This window comes from Acinonyx jubatus, chromosome F2, assembly GCF_027475565.1.
Source record: "Acinonyx jubatus isolate Ajub_Pintada_27869175 chromosome F2, VMU_Ajub_asm_v1.0, whole genome shotgun sequence".
Lineage (NCBI taxonomy): Eukaryota > Metazoa > Chordata > Mammalia > Carnivora > Felidae > Acinonyx > Acinonyx jubatus.
Window position 1 is genome coordinate 3,522,938 of NC_069394.1, and position 24,087 is coordinate 3,547,024.

The 24,087-nt window shown below is 52.5% G+C and overlaps 1 protein-coding gene across 8 annotated transcripts in view; it reads left to right on the plus strand.

Annotated features, from left to right (window-relative positions):
• The window catches only part of TRAPPC9 (trafficking protein particle complex subunit 9), a 566,520-nt gene that overhangs the window by 141,843 nt on the left and 400,590 nt on the right, over positions 1-24,087 (plus strand). For 7 of the 8 annotated variants that reach the window (XM_053208248.1, XM_053208250.1, XM_053208251.1 and 4 more), the window contains one exon: positions 15,829-15,981. The exons of the other annotated variant lie outside the window; for it this stretch is intronic. In XM_053208248.1, the coding sequence (XP_053064223.1) occupies positions 15,829-15,981 (153 nt within the window). The remainder of the gene's footprint in view (positions 1-15,828; positions 15,982-24,087) is intronic. 8 annotated transcript variants of the gene reach the window in all.

Consider the following 24,087-nt stretch of genomic DNA (forward strand, 5'->3'; position numbering starts at 1 on the left):
GACACTAATAACAGCACCTACATCACAGGGTCATAATGAGAATGAAATGAGATCAGACACCCAAAGTGCTTGGAAACGTGCCTGGCATGTTATTAGCCTCAGGCTCGTTAGCTGTTATTATTATTGCCGTCTCCGCCACCGTCACCACCATCACCGTTATCTCTACCAACACCACCGTCATCACCACCGCTGCCACCATCACTGTCTCCACCGTCTCCACCACCACCACCGCTTCCATCATCTCCGCCACCGTCACCACCATCTCCATACCGCCACCATCGCCACCATAATCTCCACCATTGACATCTCCACTAACCACCCTCTCCGCTACCGTCCCCACCACCGCCATCCCCACTGTGACTGTCATCATCACCACCGTCACCACCGCCTGCACCACCGTCATCACCACAGTTGCTGCCCCCATCAGCAACGTTGCTGCCACCCCTCCTGCCACCCTTGTTGCTACCACCATCACTACCCCACCACCATCACCATTTGTTTTCCTTGTCGTAGAACACTCTACTGTGAACGCGTCACAGGTTACGACTGAGCCCGTTTGGGTGGTTTCCTCTGGGGGCGTTTGAGAATAGTGCTGCTCTGAGTATTTCGGCACATGTGTCGGTGGACCTCTGCAGATGTTTCTGTTGAGTGTATCTCCAGGAGTAGAATGCCGGGTGTGGGGTGTACGTGTATTCAGCATTCGAGCCAGATACTTTTCCAAGGTGGCTGCACTCATTCACACCATCGCTGTGTGAGTCCCGGTGCTCAAGTCCCCACTGCTACTCGGTGTTTGTAGTCATTTCATCCGTGCTGGTGCTGAGGGTGGGGTGCGACCATATAACACTGGGGTTTTAGTTTGCATTTGTCTGACAACCAGTGATGTTGAATGCCTTTCCTATGCTTTTGGCTATTCAGATCCTTTTTTGTACAAGTGCTTTGTCCGTTTTTCCCATTGAGTGTTCTTCCTTCTCTCTCTCTGTCTCCGTCTCCCTCTGTCTACCCCTCTCTCCTGACTTGTAAGACTTGTGTATATTCTCAGTATGAGTTTCTTGTTGGGAATAAGTGTGAATGTCTTCTTCTGTGTGGTTGCCTGTATGTTCTCTTAGTGTTGTTTGGGTGCATACAAGTTACTTATTTTACTACAGGTTCACTAATTATTTTTTCTTCTGTGCTCATGGCTCTTTGTGTTTCATTTAAAACATTTTTGTACACTTTTAGCGTATGGGGAGCTGTGGTGATCCTCCCTTGGGCTCATCCTTTCTCTCCCTGATTGTTGGTAATAAGTGCATATGGGTTATTACGTAGAAAGTGCCTCTCTGACACAAAATACCTTTTTCTGGTGTTGCGAATGTAACTAATTGGTGAGAGGGTGTGGTTGATGTTGGAACAAGGGAACTAATAGTGAATGGCAGATGATTACAGAGCTGATAACCATGGTGAAGCACATCCTGTAATTTACCTTGTGTCATAGCTTAGCAACTGGAAAGCATCTCTTCCTGTTCTCAGAGAAACCCACGTGGAAATCGTTACGAACTTGCTGCCTCTTTCTGAAGCAGGAATCCTCCTGTTTGTCCCCTTTGGAAATCCTCCAACAACTTCCTGTTGTCCTGGTCCCCAGTCACAGAGGCCTGTGCATGGGGCCTCTGCCCCACGCTTCAGCTTCATCTTTGGCCGCCTCTCCCCTTAAACTCTGATCACATGGGTTGTTGGGAACTAACTTCAGTTTCCTGGACATCCGTGCGGTCTCTTGCCCTTTAGGGTAAACTGTCTTCTCTCCCTAGAGCTCAACTTGCTAACTTCTGCTCCTGCCTCCATTACCTCCATTACCAACACATCTCATCTGGGTTTCTGCTTAGTGGTCACTCTGGGAGTACCCTCCTAGCCTGGGCCGTTGGGTCCCTGCCTTTGTTGTCTCAGAGTGCCCCAGGATGCTAATGCAGGCACCCTTGCCCTACCCAGGCAGTTGCTGGTTCATGGCTCTGTCTCAAGTCTCCCAGAGGCAGGGATGATTGCCCTTTGATTTCCATGCCTCGTGCCTGGTAGGTGCTTAGTGCTGAGGGGTTGTGGACGGAAAGGGCTTTCTCATTTACAGAACAAGACTGATAGGAGTGTGCCTGTCTCGCTTGCTGGGTGGTGGTGGTGGGGGATAGATGTGCGTGGATCACTTTGATGTTTCTAATGAGTTGTGTGGGTCCCCTCAGATACACAGCTTCATGTGAGTTCCAGCCTCTCCTCCTTTGCTTGGATCCTTCTCCTCCTGTGGAGACCTTCAGCTGCTTCTTAGCCGAGCACTGCCTTTCTGCAGTCCAGCTTTTGTCCCCCTGTCTGGGCTACCCTGCCCTTTGGTGTTCTTCTGCTTTTGAGCTCCTGTGGAACTTACTCTTTGTGTCAGCTATGCCCCCACCCCCCAGTGTTTTATTATGAGAAGGTGCAGACACACAGAGGAGCTGAGAGAATTTTAGAGCAGACACTGTACCACCATCCAGGTTCTGTAATTAACGTTTTCCTACATTTGATTGATCACGTATCTATCTACCCAGCCTCCTATCCATATCCATTAACCCATCTTATTCTTTCGGGTGGTTCAGAGTAAGTCACAGATTGCGGTGCATTTTATCCATTAATACTTCAGGATGCACATCACTAATTAGAGTTCAAAGTTTACTTTTTTTGGTAAAATGTATATGCAGTGAAATGTGTAAATATTTTTTTTTTAATTATTTTTGAGAGAGAGAGAGAGAGCGTGCGCACGAGAGCGAGTGTTGAGCAGGGGAGGGCCAGAGAGGGAGACACAGAATCCGAAGTAGGCTCCAGGCTCGGAGCTGTCAGCCCAGAGTCTGATGCGGGGCTCAAACTCATGAACCGTGAGATCATGACCTGAGCTGAAGTCAGATGCTTAACCGACTGAGCCACCCAGTGAGGTGCCCCAGTGAAATGTACACATCTTAAGTTACGATTGATGAGTTTTGACAAACACACGTGTCCAGCCCAAGCTCTTACCAAGATCTATCGTAGAATATTTTTATTGTGCAGAGGGTCCCGTCGCTCCCTTTCCAGCCAATCTCGGCTCACCCCAGAGTGGGCATGTTTATCGAGTGGGCTCTCGGTATTTACTGATAGTGATGCAGCCAGTTGGAAACAGTCATGGGGATTGGACAGAATTCCAAGGTGAAGCCTGTGGAGGCGGGCACATCCCATGTTCCACCAATCACCCCTCACCCAGTTCCCAAACTGAGTTCCTGTGGCCACTGTGCCCACACCTCCCTGTCCTTCTTGCCGTGTCACTTTCCCATGCAGCCCCTCCCCTACTCTTAGCTCTAGGGTAGTAGGACAGTGTCATTACCCCTACTGCATGGATGGGGATAGCGAAAACGCCAGAGGTTAAATGATCTGTCTGAGGCCACAGGACAGGTCACGAGGACTGCAGGTCCCTCCCTCTCAGCTCTGGGACCTTTACCCTTAATCACGAGACTGGGAGCCTTGGAGCCACAGTATAGAGCGTGGCAGGCCTATTTCCCAACAGCACGTTTACACGTGAGGAAGGAAAGCTTCGGTCTTTTAAAATTCTCATCCCCAGTTACAATACATTCACCTCTGGAATTAAACTCATAAAAACAAACAATCTGCTTCTAAAATATAAGAGGGAATAATTTTGGTCACTTCCCTTCCGCAGTTCCAAAAAGCTTTCTGTGTTAATAGATGATCTCATATACCGGAGAAGAGGGAAAGTGTCTTAAACTGGGGACCTGAGGCATTGAGTGGGGCAGGCAGCAGAGTCCAGGCGACAGTCCGGGTGACATTTCAGCCCACCGGGCTCAGCCTCTTTAAGGGCCTCGTAAACGTAAGCGTCTCCTCCGTGGGAATCTTCCACATGGAATTGATGCTTCCTTCTCTGGTCTCCATACCGCTTTCTTTGTGCTGCCGCTGGCTGCCGTGTACCTCAATGGTAACCCGGACTCTTACGCTGTAGCGCCTACCACCTGCCAGGTGCGTGGTCCTCGGGCATTGTTTCCCTCCTCAACGATCACGACACACGTAAGAGGTCTGGCTGGCCTGTTCTCTCACTGCCGCGTCCCCAGTGCCCAAGAACTAAGAGCAATGCTCGTCACACGGCAGGCACTCAATAAGAGCGGGGTCGGCACCGCTGTGCCGGGCTGTCACGAGGCTGAAATGTTCGCGCAGGACACGGAGAGGTCCTAGGATGGTTCTGAGCACAAAAGCGTCTGCCTCGTGCTTGCTCCAAGAATACTGATCGTTCTCAGTGTGTCCTGTGTGCGTAGGCCGTGCAGGCCCCACGTTCTCTTTCCTCCTGTTCCTGACGCCCTTAAAGCACGCAGAGTCTTGTCAGGGGCCCTGACAACTTGGACACGTCCTCTCTCCCCTCTGGACAAACCCCCTTTGCTTCAGATAAAGAAAAATTGTTTTTTTCCTCCTCCATCTTCCTTGCTTTCCTGTCTTGTTTTAATCCCTAATCTACAAACCTGTTTTTAAAATCCTTTTGCATTTAGGGTGCATGATATTAGGAGTCACACAGACCTTGTTGGGTCCCCTCAGGAGTCTGAACTGTAGTTTAGGCCCTCACGGGGTGAGTGTGTCCCACGATCGGAAGTGCCTGACGTGGAGATGAGCAGTTATAATCCAGCGCCAGCAGACAACGGTTACCTGCCAGTGTCACGTAAATTTTAATTATAACACGTTTGCAAGCAAGTCTTTATGTGTAGGTTGTTAAAGGTGAACACTTCTGCCTGTACTTAAATAACCATGGATTTTGTTATAATTAAGCCCAAATTAAAAAGAATTGATTGTATTTGCCTCTTGTTTTTTTTTTCTTAATGCCTATTTTTGAGAGACAGAGATACTTTTGAATGGAAGAAAGGCAGAGAGAGGGGGAGACACAGAATCCAAAGCAGGCTCCGGGCTCTGAGTTGTCAGCACAGAGCCCGATGTGGGGCTCGAACCCACAAACCATGAGATCATGACCTGAGCTGAGGTCAGACAGTTAACCGACTGAACCACCCAGGCGCCCTGGTTGTATTTGCCTTTTAACAATCTTCCTAGATACGTTTGTGTGTACAAACCCAAACATACGCATACACATATACATAAATACACACACACACCCCTTGATGTCTTTATTCTTCTAGCGTCATTTCTTTGACAGAAAGCGAGGACTCCATGTTGCTGTAACTAAAAACTCTTAAGTGTTTGGGTGGAAGTGAGCCTCTGCTGCTTACTGTTCTCCTGAAGAGTGTGGTCTCGTCTGCAACTAGAAGAAAACATGAATGGGCCTCAGTGTTGAGGGTCAGCAGCAGTAGCAATTTCTGTATTACTGTCAATGTGAAATAGCCAGTTTCACTGGACTGCGTGAAACTCGACTCTAGCATTAGAATAATGACTGTTATTTCTGAAGCTAAATTCCACAGGGGGAAAAATTAGGGACAGAAGCTATGCTCCTGATTTATGTTTATCTGGTTATTCCTTGCAGCGTATCGTCACATGGGAGTTTTTTTAGGTCAAACTTGAGAATATTTTTTATTGAGTTGTAAATGACATACTGTATTATGTTAGTTTCAGGCGTCTACTAACATAGGGCTTTGATATTTTCGTACATCATGAAATGATCGTCGTAGGTCTGGTTACCATCTGTCCCCATGCAGAGCTGTGGCCGCGTTATTGACTGTACTCCCTCGGCTGTACGTCACATCCCCGTGACTCATTTATTCCACAACTGGAAGTTGGTACCTCCTCACCCCCTCACCTATTTTGCCCATCGCCCCACCCCCTCCTCTGGCCACTGCCAGTTGGTTCTGTGTGTTTGTGAGCGTTTTTCTGTTTTGTTTTCTTTATTCATTTGTCCTGTTTTATAGAGTCCACATACGAGTGAAATCATAGGAGATTTGTCTTTTTCTGACTTACCTCACTGGGCATAACACCCTCTAGGCCGTGCGCGTTGTTGTGAACGACAGGATCTCGTCTTTCTTCGGGGGAGTGGGACCCCATTGTAGGGCACTGCATCTCCTCACTTCGTTCCACTGTCCACGCACACGGGGCTGCTTTGATACCGCGGCTGTTGTAGTTGATGTGGTTGATGTTGTAGTTGATGTAGTTGAACTTCCTCGGAGTCGCTATTCAGATACAAACGTGGTGGTTGTTTGTCAGCGGTGGGCGAATTAGCTGTGCTGGGTGAGCGGGTTTGCCTGCTGTTTGAATATGTCACTCCTAAGCCTTGGGACTAAAGAGAAACCAGCAGGGCGCTCAGAGCTGTTATTCCGTATTCCCCGCGCTTCGGAACTCAATTCTGAATACGACTTGCGATGTTCTTTCCTTACCTGCTGCCTTTGTGGGTGGGGGCACAGACCCGGGCGGCAGGTGTCCGATCTGTCCGGAGCCGCGCTGCTGTTGGCCCGTGTGTTTAGCCTCCGGTTCCTGCGAACTTTCCTTCCCCTTCCTTCTTGCTGTGGCCCCTGGGCTCTGTCACAGTAGGCTGTGTAGCACGGCCTCTCCTCGGCCTGGGGGAGGGAAAGGTGGGTCTTGGCGTCTGACGGATTGGGCTTCCGGCCCCCGATCTGTTAGTTATGAGCTGCAGGACGAGTCCTGAGCAAGCGGTGAGTGTTCCAGCCTGGGCTGTCCCCGGGTGCCTGGCTCCCTCCTGGGTGGCGATTCAGGAACATGCGGTGAATCCTCTGGCGCACTGAGCACGGCGCCTGGCAGGTGGCAGGTGCTGAGAAATTACTGGGTTCCCTTCCCTGGAAGTGGGGAATGAATCGGCACTCCTGCTTCCCATTTTCCACGTCTGTCCGCCAGGGCCTGGGAAACCAGGGCGTCAGAGTTGTTAAGTCCAACTCTAAATAAGCAAACTCAGGCCCCACTCGGGGAAGACGGACGCCTTTGTTTCAGTTGCCTGGGCTGACCTCGTGGCTTTCAGAAGCCATCTTAGCCTTCTCCTTGTTCTCAGATTTTTCCTGAAACGGTGAGATGTAACAAAAGATGGACAAGCGTGTTCTTGCCTTAAAACTGTAGTAACTCAGGACTGGAAACCGCCTAGTGGGGTCCACGTAAGTGCTGCCGTCACGCGGGGAACGAAGCCAGACAGGGGAGAGAAGCAGGGGCAGCTCTGGAGTATGGGGTCACTGGCTCCTCTCTTCTCAATCACAGAGGGGAACCTGTTGCCGTGCACTCCTCAGGACCCGAGGGGTTCCGTGATGAGGTGGCGTGCCATGCAAAGTTACGGTAAGAGTTACCCTCCCCACCAGGGTCTATAACTTTTTGGCCTGGCCTGTTTCCGAGTTGCTTATGTTATACTATGTTTATTTTTAAACATGGAAACACAGGGCAAAATTTTAAAAAGAAATCTTGGAGAAGTGGTTTCTCACTTCCTGCGTTGTGAAAGCCTGGCGTGTCTCGGGAATGGGAGAAAGGACTAGGTTTCTCGATGCCTCCTTCCGTGGTCGTGCCGAGTCCCACTTGCGTACCTGGGTGTGGACGCAGGTGGAAGGGAGCCGGGAGCAGGCTGCTGTGGCCGGCAGTGGGTTGGGAGGCCGGTGAGGAGCCCCCTGGATCCGGCTGTCGTCAGCGTAGACTTAGCCGGTACGATTGCCGTTACGGTTGTTGCACCGGACGCACTCGGGTTCCATTCTGGCTCTGCCCCTTCCCGGCGCGATGGCCTGGACTGTGGTGCGCAGTTCTGTGACGGTCTGACCTGCGTACTGGGTAGAGGACTATGCTGTCCCTCCGGGTGTTGGAACACGTGCGCCTCGCATCACGAGGGGCCGGCACTCAGTAGCTCTTCCTGACGGCTGTCGTCATTGTCTTCATGCCACCTGTGGTGTTACCTGTAAAGGTGTCTGTTCTTGTCTCACTTTTACTGAACATCTTTTTTACGGAGCTTTCGTAGGCTCTGTTTCTTAGCTCGGCATTCAGAGAAACTCACCATCTGACTTGCTGCCCACCACCTTTCCTTTTTGCACACACGCTTGTGTCGTGCCCAGCTTGTTTCCGGTCCTGTGCTTGGGGATCAGGACAGCAGTGACCCCCCCCCACCCCCCACCCCCACCCTCCTGGGGCTGAGGGGGGGGGACCTGGACTGTGGCATGTGCGCTGTGGGCCACGAGGCGGTGGGAAGGTCCCCTTTCCGTTTTCTTTCCCACCATTGATCCTCTGCTCGCTCATTTGTCCTCGTGTCGACCAGTTGTCTGTCCTTTTGCTCAAGTCTTCAACAAGCCTTACCGGGCACCTGCTACCGGTGGCTGTAGTGTCGGGCGCTGGAACACCCAGGAGTCAGTCCCGAGTCCCCGTCCTCTGCATTGCAGAGTGTGCTTCCACTTGGATGTTTCCAGAGCTTTGCTGACCCTCAGGGGTCCTGTGTGCATCTCACATCCCATCCATCATCCACACACCAGCCCCCACGCCACCTCCCGAAAGCTTTCCCGATCCCTCCGATGGAATTATGCTGTTCCTCCTTTACGTCGTCTTGCTTACACGCGGTTACAATAACACTCACTTCACTTGGCTTTGTGTTACTCAACAATCAGACGTTTATGTCACGTCTATATACACTCACCACTCTGGGGCCATGAATAAAACATGAACCCCGTCCTGAAGGAGCTCACGATTCAGTGTGGGGAGTCAGGCATGTTCACTGAACGGAATTGGATTCCAGCAGCACATCTTGTATTATTTCTGCTACCTTTGAGTAGCCACAGTGAGTGGGCTGACTGGTGTTCCTCCCAGGAAGACACTGAGGTTCACGAATGTCTAGCGCTCGTTCAGCTCCGTGTCCCCTCGTGGGCACGATTGCGGTGGCCTTCCCGTACGGGTCGGCCTTCTGCACAGTTGTAGGGTCCCGATGGAGAAGTGTACAGAATTCATCGGGAGATCTAGTGGAATGCCTCTGATCACTCCTGCGGGGCCTGGTGCGTTCGGCCCCTGGGAGCACAGGCAGGAAGTACACGAGCAGGACAGGGAAGGAAGAGGAAGTGAGTGTCTGGCCCTGCACTTCGGGAACTTCAGAACATCACATTCCCGACTGGTTGTTGGGGGCCAGTGGTATTTCACGCTGACAGCCCATAGCGACCAGGCACTCTGCTGCCCGCTTCAGCGGGGCTCAGGCTCCCCCAGGAAGTGCAGACACCAAGCAGTGCTGGTGCACACAGTTGAAACCAGGAAGAGAGTACATATATATTTTTTTAATGATTATTTATTTTTGAGAGAGAGAGAGTGAGCGAGCGAGCGAGCATGTGTGAGTGAGTAGGGGAGGGGCAGAGGGAGACAGAGATACAGAATCTGAAACAGGCTCCAGGCTCTGAGCTGTCAGCACAGAGCCTGATGTGGGGCTTGAACTCACAAACCATGAGATCATGACCTGAGCTGAAAGTCTGATGCTTAACTGACTGAGCCACCCAGGTGCCACTCAAAAATTTTTTAAAAAATTTGGTTTCATTTTGAGAGAGAAAGAGCATGAGCTGGGGAGGGGCAGAGGGAGACAGAGACACAGAATCCAAAGGAGGCTCCAGGCTCTGAGCTGTCAGCACAGAACCTGACGCGGGGCTTGAACTCACAAATCCGTGAGATCCCGACCTGAGCCGAAGTCAGACACTTAACTGACTGAGACTAGGTGCCCCAAAAGTACATTTTGAACACGGAAGTCAGCACTTTTTCGTGAGTCTGCCATCAGGACTGAATAGGTCTGTGTATGACGGGTGGTGGACTCCTGGCCACGCCCACCTGTATGGCCTTGAGCAGCTTGTCTGCAAGGGGACGGTAGCAGGACATGTTCCGAGGGTCGTGGTGTGGGTTCAGTGACAGCTTGGCCTGGCGCCTGCCTTGCGGAAGCTGTCCTTAAACGTCAGCCACCTGGCGGGGCTGTTCAGGGGACAGCACCTAGCATGCAGTAGGTGTCTGGTGTTTTCCTGGGTTGTGTCTGTGGGCGCCCCCCAGCCCAGGTGGGATCACAGTCGATGCTGCTCCTCTAATTTCACGTCTCTGTGACAAACCCCTGCCTCCGGGTCTGTGACACATCCAGCCTTCCGTGTACTGCAGCCAAGACCATGGGGAGCCCCGAGGATATCTCACAGCTCATTTGGGCAGAGTTGATCTCTCGGTTGAAACACGCTGAGAAATGAAAAGTCACCTGAACAGCCAAGAAGAGTGCTGTAGATACCGGTTTTAGTTTAGTTTCCGCCCTCCTACCCTGGTTATAAATTTCCGCTAGACTGGACTGCTGGCTGAGAGAATCCATTCTTTTGCACAAATCTGGGACCTCAGCAGGCCCCCTTTCCAGTTCACGCTACCGGGACGGTGGATGCTGTTCAGTTTTTTGCGGCCCCAATTTGGGCAGTGCATTGATGGAGCAGTTTTGAATCTGGTCTGTGGGTGATGGTATTATAAACTTTTAAGAAATTTTCAGATTGAGAAGAATCTCTTCTGTCATCTGCTCTGAGCTCCTGGGGGCTTCTCCTCTGCCCCCCACACTTGTTCCTTCCTGTAGTCAGAGATTGGCATGTGTCCCTTTACAGGCAGGGACCGCTTCTCACCTCCTTCCCCCTGAACCCAGCACAGTGGCTGCCCTGGGGACAGTCAGTGGCCGTGTGGTGAGTGTTCCCTGGAGGAATGAAGTGGGCAGCGGTAGGATGTGAGAAACAAACATTAACAGGGCACTCTGCGGTTCCCAGACTTTCACATAAATCATCCAGGCCGCCTGTGTGCCGAGGCCAAGGGGCCTCATGGTATCTTCATGCTGACTCTGGTGTTCTCTCCCCCTCTGAAGAGGCATCTTGGGATGACAGAGGACAGCTGTCAGGGGGCAGTGCTGGTCCCGACGCACACGACCTGTTACATTCTATTTTCTGCCATCTCTTTTCAAGGTCCTCTATCCCATCACTGTAGTGATGCTTTCGTTGTACATACTCTGCACTCTGGTTGTGAAGCTGGGTGGGTTAATGTTCCAGAAAAGCAGTGAGAGGCAGAACATATAGTGGGAAGAGCCTGGTGTTTGCTGGTCCTGGCCCCGACTCTTGGTTCTTTGACTTCTAAAAGAGCTGTGTGACAGTGGGTAAGTCGCTTAAGCTCTCTGAGTTGCAGTTGCCTGTCTGATAACATGGGAACAACATAGCTATGGTCTGAAGTTAGAAGATAGTACTTAATAGATGGTTATGTCAATTACTATTATTAAAAGGGAATTCTAGGATAGAAACTTGTCTTGTTCCCGGGCTTTCCCGTCTGCCCTGCAGAGCAAGTTGGCGTGGGGAGTGGAAAGGACAGGCCGAGCTTACCGAATTAGTTTGGACCAGCTTCTCCGGAGCCCCTCAAGTTCTTTTTGGGCACTTGGCCGCCTGCCAGCCTGCAGAGCTGCAGCAGACTTAAACCCCTGCTCCAGAGAAGTTTATCCAGCTGGCGGAGTTGAGGGACTCAGTGACACATGTGCTCCAGGTGATTGCTGTCCTTGTCATCAATTCACATTGCTGTCTGGCCCTGATAGAGGGCACTGCAGAAAGCCGCCTGGTTGGCTCAGAGCCCCACCTCTCTCTCTCTCTTGGCTGGGCCTCGGTCCTCAGCGTGGACTCACAGGCCAGATTCACAGGGCTTCTCCCCACGTGACACCGGAGCGGCGTGGGCTGGGGCGGGTTTAGACGCAAGAGTCCGTCGTTAACATGTGCGTCCGCGTGTGTGTCTGTTTGTGAAAGTGTAATATATTACTTCATTGTAGAAAGTCCAGGAAATGAAAAGCTTGAAGTTACCTGTCGTCCCAGTCCTCAGAGAGCACCAACATTAGCTTACAGGTTTGCTTTCTTCTTTTTTTCCATGTGAACATTTTTATGCAGGGAAATCAAAGCATACATTCGCTCCTGTAATCTGCTTTTCTCGTGTCGCTTTCTTCCCATCTGTTTTAAGTCTAAATCTGAAACGTCTTGGAATACATTTGTCCGTTCTACATCGAACGCTTCCTGAGTGCCCCCCCGCGTGCCCGGCGCTGTTCCTCCTGAGTGGGAGGATGTTGATGGCACCTGACACCGCTGTGCTCTTGCTGAGTGCCAAGCACAGAGCTGGAAACTCCACGCACAGCTCCACGGAGGGGCGCTGGGGTGGTCCAGCAGGACTAGCTAACATGGAGGGCTGTGTTTAAGGCAGACCTTGTTCTCATTGCTTTACTTTCATTAGCTCATTTCTTCTCCATGACAACCCATTTTATAGACGAGCACACTGAGGCACGTGGAAGTTTGGTGGCTTACCCAAGGATACGCAGCTAGAGCCAGGAGTTGAAGCAAGAGTTGACCCTGGCATTCTTAACCAGTATGGTGCCCTGCTTCTCAAGGGAGCGGAGAGCCTCAAGGCAAGGTCTGGCCCATCTTCCAATTGTTGACTGGTTGGTGGAAGAGTGAGCTGCTTGACGCGGGGGGGTGATCTAACAGAGGTGGGCACTTGGAACCCAGAGGAGCCGAGTGGGATGGGAAAGTATTGCAGGAAAGGAGCCTTTGAGTCTGGTTGTGAGGGATGAGTGAGATTTCAGGAGATCTCGGGGGAGGAGCAGTGTGTGTGTGGATGTGTAACTAGGGCTTAGGGGGTGAGGCCAGGCGGCTCCTGCCAGGGCACGTCCGTGCCTTCGGGGCCTCATACTCTGGGTCAGCTGGAGTGTGCCGCAGAGCCCTCACCCAGTTCCTGCCTGTGCCTGGGAAGCCTCGGGCCCGATGGGACCTTTGGGCGGCGTGGCCTTTGCAGGGCCTCAGTATGTTGGCTCGTACTGGCATTTCACACTAAGGTTGGTCAGTCCTGCTTGGCCGTTTAGAGAAGTCAGTGTGCACTTCGGTACCCCTGGGGTTTTGGGACCTGGCCTTCCAGCACGTACAGCCCACGTGAGCTTCTGTCCTGGCTGCACGTAGCCCGGCATTATCGTGCCCCTTCTGTTCCGAAATAGTTTACTGGGTTGGAGGGTAGAGACGTAGAGGATAGTAATCAGGCAAACTCGTATTTATAGAATGTGAGTTACTAGGTCGTTGAGAGCATTTGGGCCCTTTTACTGGTTTGGGAGCAGAGGCAGCAACTTCTCTGCAGTTGGGTGCTGGCGTGCTCAGGGAGCACACCCGGCGTGAGTTCTGGGGCTGCCGTTCAGACCAGGGGCCAGGTCAGCTGGGGAAACTCCATCGGTGTTTCCCAGAGGCGGCTGCCGCCCCGCGGCCACAGGCAGAGGAGTGACCAGCAAACATGGAGGGTCTGTTGTGCGGGTGGCCATGCAGGGAGACACGGCAGGGCCGCTGGATGTCCTACACACGCAGGGCTGTGCCGGCACATACGTGACGAGCCTGGGCCAGCCACACGGTTTCCTGCTCCCTCTTTTTTCTTTTTTTTAATTTTTATTTTTCGGCGGGGGGGGGAAGAGATAGAGAGGGAGTAAGCGAGCGCCTGAATACATGCCATTAGGGGAGGGGCAGAGAGAGAAAATGTTAAGCAGGCTCCACGCTCAGCGTGACCCTGGGATCGTGACCTGAGCTGAAATCAAGAGTTGGGTGCTCCAGCGACTGAGCCGCCCAGACGCCCCATCCCACCGTCTTTTTAACCTGCCTGACCTCTCCCCGCCTCCCAAGCCGTGTCTGCAGAGCAGTCTCTCCAGGGGTCGTATCTGTGGCGTGCGCGCACGTCCCCCACTGCCCCGCCTGTGGGGACTCTGCCCCATGTTATGGTTGGTCTTACGACCCAGGAGCCCTTGTACCTCCTACCCTTCCTCGGTCCTTCTGAACGAATGCGGTCGTTCGGACGGGGCCTCGGAACGCCCTGTGAGCCCGCGGAAGTGGCTGCTGTGCAGCTGGTGCACTGAGCACCTGTCGTGTGCCAGGCCTTGCTCTCACTAGCCGAATGACCTTGACCAAGCACGCCCGCCTTGGGCAGGATGGCTGTGGTGGGCATGGAGACGTAACCTGTGTGTGGAGCATCTGACACCCCCGAGGCGTGCAGTGAGTGCTGCGTCGACAAGCGGATGCGGCCTCTGAGCGCCTTGCGTGGACACCACCCGACCTGCTCCTCTTTGTTAGCATCCGCCTCCGAGGGTCCGCTGAGAATAAATGTGGTCTGGGAGGTGTGATGTGGCCAGAGTGTGGCCGACTCGCTGGGGGGCGGGGGGGGGGGGGCGGGCCTTGACCGAGGGCACCAGGTGACCTGTGTTCGCAGCCTGGGTTGGCCTTGTGCTCTGCAGTCAGCGAGCCCTGCATGTCTGTTTTCTTCAGTGTGGGTCTCAGTCAGGCTCCCCGTCTTCTACTCACTTCCTGTTTGGGTGACTTCTGGGTCCTAAGAGCAGAACCTTATGTTTGTGCCTTGAGGTGCCTCCATGCAGGAAGTGAATGGATATGATGGCTCTGGAACCATTTGGATGCTCTGGGTTTCAACCAGGGACAAGTTACCTAATCTCTGTAAGTCCTGGCTGCCTTATTCAGACAGGACATTTCTCACCAATAAGTGGTTTCTAGAAGGGGAGACGGGAAGGTGGCCCAGAAGTGGGAAGGGCAGCAAGTCGCTTCTGCCTCTGGGACTGCAGGGCCTGTGGGAGGAGGGACAGGAGCAGAGCCAGGGGGCTGGGCCCTGAGGTGACAACCCCAGCAGGGCCTTCCTGGTGGACAGAGGAGGGGCCTGTTTTAATGATCTCCCATCACCTGGTCGGTGAGGAGAGGTTCCTGCCCTAGTGTTATGGGGACGGCTGAGCACATGACACCTGGGACGGGGCAGACGTAATGGCATTTTCTAGTCACACATACAGCCTGGATGAGGGGATAGCGTGTGCACGTGGGGCCACGTGGGGCTGTGGGAGGTGGGCTGTGGGAGGTGGGTGGGCGCAGTTGGAGCCTGTGGGGGATATCGTTGACCTGTTTGAGTAAGGCCATGTGCTGGAGGGAGCTGAAACCCGCCACACAGCAGGGCGGTGGGACGCAGGGTGTGGGGGCGGCTGCTGGTGAGGCTGGTCCAAGCCCCTCCCCTCCCATTTCCACCAGATGCCGAGGTAGTGTGTGACTTTGGGCCTTGATTTTAGGCCTGAAGCAGGGGTCATCTGGCAGGCCTGTGAGCCACGAAGGTGACACGGCTGCTTCCAAATGGCACAAACACCCCCTCCCCCCCCCCGCCTCCTTCCTGTTTCCCTTCCTCCCCCTCCGTGCATTGTAGCCCCAATGTTTATAGTGCTTCACACACACTGCTTTGCTTAATCTCCAGAGCAGCCCTGTGATGTGGGAGTTGTCACCCCTTGTCCACGCGAGGACACCTTGGCTTGATGGAGTCATTGCCCTCTATCTGTTCCAGTTAGTCAGAGACGGAGGCATCGGACCCGAGGCCACGTGACCTGACGTGCAGGGTCCGCAGGAGAGTGAGAGGCCCCTCTGCAGGCCTGTGCCGGGCTTGGCACCCAGGCCCGTACGTCTGACCCTGACCTCTTGTTTCCTGCGAGGCTCTCCTACTGACTGTGCTTCTCCCACTCAACATGGATGTTTCTCCATAAGGTGATACAACCTGGATCGTCCTTGTTGTGGGGAAGCTCAGGTCAGCTCTGATTCCACGTACGAGAGCAGGGGTGCGCTGATGTGGTCAGAGAGAGGAGGCTGCGCGGCAGGGGCGGAGGTGAGCTGGCCCTGAGCTCAGCGCTCTGTGCCTCTTTGTGCCTCGCTCCCGGACACAGGTGATTGCCTTGCAACACCCACGGGTCTGGAGTTTTCTTAGTACTTTGATCTGTCACATTGCAAATGGTTTGCCTTCTCCTTTGCCTTTTGGAATGGATCAGAATTTTCTGGGGGGATTGGGAAGTCTCATGTTGCCTCAGCGACACCGTCATCACCACCACTGCCATTGTCATTGTAGAGAAACTGTATGGTGACTTCTTGAGCTGGAACCTGGAAGAAACCCTTGCCCAGTTTCCTCTGCAACCTGGGAAGGTGGCCACTTTCGTCGTCAACATCAAGGTGAAACTGGATTTCTCATGCCAGGAGAATCTCCTCCAAGACCTCAGTGACGGTGAGCTCCCCCCCAGCCCCCCAGTTTTAACAGAACGTCGTGGCCCCTCGGGCTTGCTGTTTACCCGCTGTAACCTGCTTGCCATTCATTAGCTTGAGCTGCTCGCGACTTTTCCTGGCGTTTAGTTGGCCCACTGAGTTACTGTATAGATTTGAAAGTCATAAGGGTACTTTTTAGTTAAATCATTTCTTAATTTCCCCGTCTTTACTGTTTTGTGCTCCTTTGCCAGGAGGTCATCTCAAATTGGCGGAGCTACTGCATTTTTTTCAAGTATAACTGCCGTGATCTAATTATCTGTGACGATAAAGTTCTCTGTCAGAGTCTGGTGATTTCTGTAAGGAGGTGGTGTCTGGAGAAAATGGGCATTAATACTTGTTGTAGCATTAGGACTAGCTGGTGAGGAGTCGGATTTCCTAGATTCATTGTGTCCAGTTGTGAATGAACGTATGCGTTCATACGTTCGTTTGGAGGCATCGTGGTGCGTGTTCGTTAGCTCAGGCTGCTGTAACGAGATACCACAGACAGTGCCTCCGTAGGACAGAAATCGATTTCCCGCGGTTCTGCAGGCTGGGCGTCAGGGTGCCGGCACGGTGTCCCCTCCTCTTCTTACAAGGACACCAGCCCTGTTGGGTTATGGTTTCACCCTCGTGGCCTCACTTAACCCTTATCGCCTCCTCACAGTCCGTATCCCCAAACACAGTCACATGTGGGGTCAGGGCTTCAGCACTTGAATTTTGGGGGCCACGGACATTCAGTTGAAGGGTATTGTTTGAGACGGCGGGTTCTGTCGCTAGAACTTCCCGTGTTGCTTTGGGCGAGTGACTCTGGCGTGTCTGTGCCTGAGTCTTCTAGTGTAAGTGACCGTCTCTCGGGTCGGTGGGAGCATTTGCACTTCACCGGGAGCGTGGTCAGGGCTCAGCGGCTGTCGTTGTACTCTGTTCCCCATCACTCATTTAGAGCGTGACGCGACACCTAACTGTCTCTGATTACGAAACAGGCACTGGAGTAGGCTCTCGGACCGCAGAATGGGTGATGGTCGGTCGCCCGGAGAACAATGAGGGTGATAGCAACTAAGAGCTAAGAGGTTTACACAAATGGACCACTTAATTCTCACAGCAGCCGTCTGAAATAGGCGCTCTTAATGCCTCCATTTTACAAGTGAGGACCTTAAGGCCCAGAGAAGTTGACTAAGTCTTCAAAGGTCACACAGCTAGGAAGTGACAGGGCTAGGCCGTGAACCCCGTCAGCTGGCTCCAGAGTGTGTCCTTGTAACCCTTCTGCGGCCCGTTGTTGCCCAGAGGGTCAGCCAGAAAAATAATACGGAACCGGAGCGCCCTGTGACTCAGGGACATCGTGAGTCGGGATCTGTATCTGTATCTGGTCGGGACCAGTAGGGGCCCCCAGAGTTGATGGTGTGACTTGGGCCTTGACCAGGAAGTTTCTTCGATAAAGAAAAAGCATGGCCCCCAGGCCTTGTGAGGAATTGGTGGGTACAGAGGCCCAGAGGCCTGTCAGTTAGGAAGTGGGTTTTGCCTCCAGGGGCTAGATGTCTGTCTGTCTGTCTGCCTCTCTCTGTCTCTGAGAACGGGGCTCTCTTACGCAGCCGGTCTCTTCCAGCTGGACCTGGGTGCTTAGGAATGATGCTGTCCTGTTGAACCCGAGAGGTAGAGGTTAGTTAACGCTTCGCGTTCCCATCATGGGGAATTCTCTTCTTCCCTCTTGTCCCTCCGAGGAGTCTCCAGCCATACTGGCCACCTGTCCCAGGAGCATGCCCAGCTGTCCTGCCTCAGGGCCTTTGTAGGGGCTCTGCTCTTACCCGAATTGCTTTCCCCCACAGTCTGCAAGATCCGCCCCAAGTTGTTCAGATCTCCATCCAGAAGCCTCCCCTGCAGAGAGGCCGCCCTGACCCCGTCAGTGGGACCAGCACCTCTTCCCTCGTCATTCTTGTTGCAGACAAGAAACTGCCTTTAGAGGAGAAGTTTCAGGGAGCAAGGACCCCATCCGTCCCGTATTCACCCTGTCTGGGCTGCAACGGAGAGAGAGCTGTTGCACAGGATGTAGTCAGGACGAGTGATTCCTCCTCCTTCCTTACTGTGGGGGCTCTACCCTTATGACCTCCTCTCAATGTCATTACCTCTCAGGGGCCACACCTTGGAGCACTGTCACACCAGGGGCTAGGGTTTCAACATAGGGATTTGGGGAGGACATAAGCATTTAGTCCATAACGCACTGCATGAAATTTGCTCTCCTGTACTCTGTGGTATTTGACCATAGCGAGGCTCCTCGTATAATACTAATATTGGATGAAAATTGTTTGTATGTTATTAATGCAGGTAGAAAAGCCAGTTTGCTGTTGGACACTTTACAAACTGTGAAAATGTCAAGTGGACCTAACATTATACCAGGCCTGAATATCAGATAAGATGGATTTTTTTCTGCTTGTAAACTGCCTGAAAGCACCAGAGTGCCCTCCTCTGCAAGTAGACAGAGGGCTGCAGACAGAGGTTCTGACTTGTCTTTTTCCCGAGAAGGGAGTTTGGCCGAGTAAGTGGTGCCTGACACCTGTCCAGGGAGTGCTTGATTAGATGCTGTCCCCGGGGCCTGTCTGGGCAGATAGACTTCCAGCCAAGCTACCTGGCTGTGGGCAGGGAAGGACAGGACACTGACTTGGCTGCCTGCCGAAGGGGGCGCGCTCTCCCTGAGCGACTCAACGGGAGGCCTCCGGGAGGCCCCACCTGTCTTCGTTTTGGTGGCCGTGTGAGCTTATGTGCTCAGGCGCACATAGCTTGTTATGTTAGTGCGTTTCCACCTCTTGTTACGGAGCTCTGGAGCGTGGTCCCTGCAGCTCCGAGCTGAAAGTAAAATTGTAATCTGAGATTTGTCGTCTGGGAATACGTTCTCCTGTCCTTTAAAATAAAACCGGATCAAAGAGAGCTAGGATAATGATCGCCGAGTTGTTTGTAAATGGGAGGCTGCCCTAATTTCCCATCAGTTAGCGATGGCACGTGGGTGACACGCAATGTGGTTGTTACGAACTAGATGCCCTCTCTGCTGATAACGGTGAACAGACGCTCTGGCTGGTCATTTTCACGGCAGATTGTAGAATCTGAGGCACAGAATCTTAATGGCCACAACCAGGGCAAGTTTTATAGAGGAAAAAAGCTGGGCACCACGGCCCACAAAAGACCCTTCCAGAGTATACCCTCACGTGTAGTTCAGGCTAAGGGGTCAAGAACTTAAGAGACAAGACAAACAAAAAAGAAACAAGAGACAACCCCCCCCCCCCCGCCCCACCCCAAGCTCTCACACACAGAGGACGGACACACCAGTGGTTGCCAGAGCGTCGGCGGGTGGGGGGACTGGTGAGCCAGGCGAATGGGGTTGGGAGTCACCGACCTGGATGAGCACTGGGTGACGGGTGGACGTGTTGAATCACGGTACTGTATACCTGGAGTTGACAGCTCCAGAGAGGCCACGTGTAGTCCTGCTTGGAGACACCCATAAACTCGGTGACAGTGGCCTCTTGGAACTGGGAGGTGACCCGCGTGTGGCTCTCAGTCTGGCACTTTCAGAAGCCTTCATCCGGGAACCACTTGTGGACCCAATTTGCTTTTCCAGCATGGACTCAGATTAACTGTGGGTACCGAAATTAGATGCCATTTGAAGAATTTAGAGCAATAAATATAGCTATCATGCAAACCAGGAGACTGGATTCAATGTGCGTTGTGGACAGATGGAAGAGAATTAATATTTATTGAGCAATGTTAGAGGCTGCACAGAAGCCTGGATCAGCCACTTTGTTTGTACAATTTCTATTTAACCTTCCCAACAGCTCTGTAAAGTAGATGATCTTACAAAACAATTCCCATTTTGTAAAAACAGGTGGGGGGACTGTTCTAGATTAAAGGAGATTGAGGAGAAATCCAACAGTGAGATGCTGGATGCGATCCTAATCGTATCCTGGGTTGAATAAAAGTGCTCCGAGGACATTTTTGGGACCTCTGTGTTCCAGACGGGGCACGTGAGCCACGGACACAGCCGAGCAGGCAAGGGGCTCACTCACGCTCTCCCCGTCCCCGAGGGAGAAGTCTTGGGCCGGGATCTGGCCTCTCTTGGGGTTGGGCTGGCTGTGCTGCTGTGGGAGGGGGACGCGGCCCTCCTCGGTGTGTCCACTCTTGGGTTTCTTGGAGCCGACGCTCACTGCTGGACTCCCAGACTCTCACAGGGGCGCTCTCGCACGTGGCTGATGGTCTAAATCAGTGTGCTTTGTGGGGAGGACCGTGGAAAACTGACTCCTCCGTGATGACGAGGCCACTCCCTGCAAAGTAGTTTTAAACTGCGTTAGTAATTATTTTGATGGAGATGATGTTGGTATTGGTATTCTGAAACTGTGTGGAATAAAGTGAGTGATTAATTTTGTGACCATCTGATTCTAGCATCTGGTCTTGAACTAGGACTCTTGTACGCAAGAGAGGAGGTAACGGATGTAAGCTAGTAGAGATTAAGTAAGAGCCTTGTCGTCTAGGACTGGAATAAAAATGCCAATACGAAATTGTGAGGTACTTAAAAACCAGCCTGTCTGTCTGCCAAGGCCTAGACACTGACCAGCCCCAGAGCAGGGAGCCTTCCTAATCCCCCCATCATGGTCTGGAAACCCTCCTCCCGACTCGGAAGCCAGGGTTCCTCGGAGAAGTGACCATTCCCGGTCTGGAGCTGGCAGTGTAGGAAGATGATCTTGGAATGTGGCGTGAAGGCTGTAGCAGGGACGCTGTCAGAGTGGGCTGGAGTCGTGTCAGGAGGGCCTGCCCTAAGACCCTGCCGCTGACAGTCTGAGGGTCACTGGGGATGACAGCTGTTCTGATCCCGCGTTCTTTGTGCTGCCAGAAAGCATCTTCCACCTTTGCAGATGACAGGGGACCAGTTTGTTATTTTGTACACGGTCAGTAATGAGTGTTTATTCTGCTTTTCTGTACACGTGCACCATGGGACAAGCCAGCAGTTGATGAGGGGTCTCCCTTTACCCACATGTTCCAGCTAACGGTTGAGAAGGGATGATGGAATTGAAGTACCTTCATTTTGCCGTCCCTAGTAGGTGAGCGAGCAGCCACGTCACAGAATAAGAGACAGCAGGACGTTATGGTCCCCCTGGGGGCAGAATACACACCTCCCGAAAATCACACCTGGGACAGGTCAGCGCTCTAGATCCAGCTATCAGTTTACAGGAACTCGGACGACAGAAAAACCTGTTCAGCGACACCAGTCCAGGCTGTAGGGTAAACTCTACAGCCCAACGACCTGGTTCTTAACAGGTAGAGCATAAGGGGAAACAGGATGAAGTCGGGGACAGCTTGCACAGCGGGGTGAAGGTGTCAGTGCCACTCAGCGTCACACTGAAAGATGATTAAAATGGTGACTTTGACTTATGTGTATTTCATTCCCCACCCCCCAAAGGGATCAAAGGTCTTCCTGTAGTTAAACCTGGCTAGCTTAAACTTAAATCAGAGTAAATTTAAACAACATATTAGAAAATACACACCACAACTAAGCCCAAGCACCCACGGCTGCATGCTTGGGTAGTAGGACAGTTAAGAAAAGCACGGAGATGACTCCCGTGAAGTCGGGGCAGGGCTGGCTCAGGGGAGGGAGGACACTCTGATGGGATGAGGCAAATCCAGGCCTGCCGGGGGCCTGGCCACACCCCGTTTCTTGAGCCGTGTGGTGACTCCAGTAGACCTTGGTTTACAGCAGTATACATTTACTTCACGCAGCTTTTATGATAAAATGTTTTTAAACCAACAAAAAACATTAGAAACAGATTCATCAGACCAGGTCGAAAAACTATTTTTTGCCAAGGAGTTTTTTCATCAAGGTGTTGTCTTGAAGAGCGAGTAAGGCTGGCTGCACGTGCCTTTCTCCGGGGGGACATTTGAGCACAACGAACTTTGAGCGACATTGACCGGTTAGTGCTTTGATTTTACTGGGGCTGACGCTTTGGATGAAAACCGTCTTCTGGGGCTGCTGCTTTTTGACAGTGAAGGGAAGCATCCCCTGCTTTTGGTTTCCTTTCTAATCAATTAATTTGGGTGTCTCTCTCTGTAGACTTTTTTGGCTCTCAGTTTTTTTTAGGAGAAATGTGATCTTTGCTGGCACTTTCTGTTGGACGTGATAACTGACTGTGGCATCTCCATTTGACTGTGGGCCCTGGAGATGCTCAGCATCCCAGACCAGGGGAGACAAGATGGTATCCGGTCTAGTAGTTTGTTTTGCCCCTGGGGAACCCGAGTCCCAGGAGGTGGACCAATGTGTTCAAGGCCCGACGTAATAGCACCAGCGTCCCTGCTCACTTCAGGCTTTGTTGTGTTGTTGTGTGCTCCTTCCCTCCTTAGGTAACAAACGGGATATTGCCAGGCGTGTGCGTTTGGTGGCCGTAGAGAAGGCATGGCTGTTGTGGCGCTGTGGACAATTGGAGCCTAGGAAACTTTCGTAGCGGGCATGTGACACTAGTACGTTTAGCCGAAGTCAGACTCTCAACCGAATGAGCCTCCCAGGTGCCTCTGACACCAGCACATTTAGATGTCTTAGCACTCTTGGCGGGGTGGCGGGAGGGAGAGGGCGATGCCAGACCCTGTCCTTCAGATTATCTGTTGTTCTTGCATCTTGAGAAGATGCTGCTTGAACCAGCTGCCTTTGCTGAACAGCCTTCATTCAGTCTCTTGCACTTGGACGCTGCGGGGAGAGGGTGCTTGTCTGCATCAGGGAGTCCTTCCCCCGTCATTCAGAGACCTGGGATGGGCCTATGCCTTGTCGTCTGCTGCCCGTGTGCTGCATTCCTGGTCTTCTGACCTGCGCCTGCATGCCTCCTCTCGGCACATGGCTTCTTTTCACAGAGGCCGCTGGGCAGGGCTCTCTGCTTCCTTCTCGCGTCTGGAGTACGTGTATGTTTCCATCTGTTTGATCCTGGAGGAAGAGGTCTCTCCTTTAATCAGAGGCAAATTCTTTGACATGTGTTCAAGGATCCTTTCTCTTTGGGCCTTTAAATTTGACCACTTTTTTTTTTTTTTTTAAGTTTTTATTTATTTAATTTGAGAGAGCACGAGAGGCAGGGAGGGACGAGGGGGATGGGGGGGACAGAGAATCCCATACAGTGTGGAGCCTGATGCAGGCTCAAACCCGCGGACCGTGGGATCATGACCTGAGCCCAAACCAAGAGTCAGATGCTTACCCGACTGAGCCACCTAGGCGCCCCGACCAATGGGTTTTTAGGTTGCAGTCTATGGACAGCATGCACCAGAGGCTGCTTGATAACATGCAGATTCCTCGGCCTGCCAGCCCCTCTCAGACCATCTCTGAGGGCACTGGGCTGGGGTCTGTGTTTCCGACAGGGTCCCCTGGGGACTCCTCTGTATACCAAGGCTGGAGCAGTGATGTACCAGTCCCTCAGTAATTATGCTCAATCTTTATCTTAAAATTGATATAACACAGAACAAACCCTTTCAAGCGTGGGTTTCTCTCTAGCTGCTACTTTTCTCTTCCCTTCCTCGTCCCTGTCCTCCCCAGGCCAGGATCCCACTCATCAGCCCCCTGAGGTCTGGGTGCCCCTTTGTCCTCCAGACTCGCCCACACTGGCTTCTCTCTGTTTGGCTGTATTCTAGCTAATGACATTCCTAAGTTGGCCCTTTGCCCCCTTTTTATGTCATACTGTCCTAAATGATTTTAATAGCGCTGCGCTGAGGCTCCAAAATCTTTATTTCTGCTCCTGAATTGCACGGCTATAGTTGTAGCTGGCTTCCTGACACGGTCACGTGGCAGTGCCCATGGTTCACGTGCGTCCCCGTAAACTCCGATACACTGCAGCTCCCTGCACTCCTGCTCCTCGTCCTTTGCTCCCTCTGTGGACGAGAGCCGTCACCGTGCACCCAGAAGCGGCTGCTCTGTCACTGCTAAAGCTCCATCCGTTCACATCCCTGCGTCCTGCCTCCCGCTTTGCCTGCGAACCTTATAACATCCCATGAACTCTCCTCCCTGCCCCCGGCCTTGCCTTCTTGAATCCGTCTTCTGTTATGTTTTCGATTTTTCTCAAAAACCAGTGTGCTCTGGCTTTGGCGT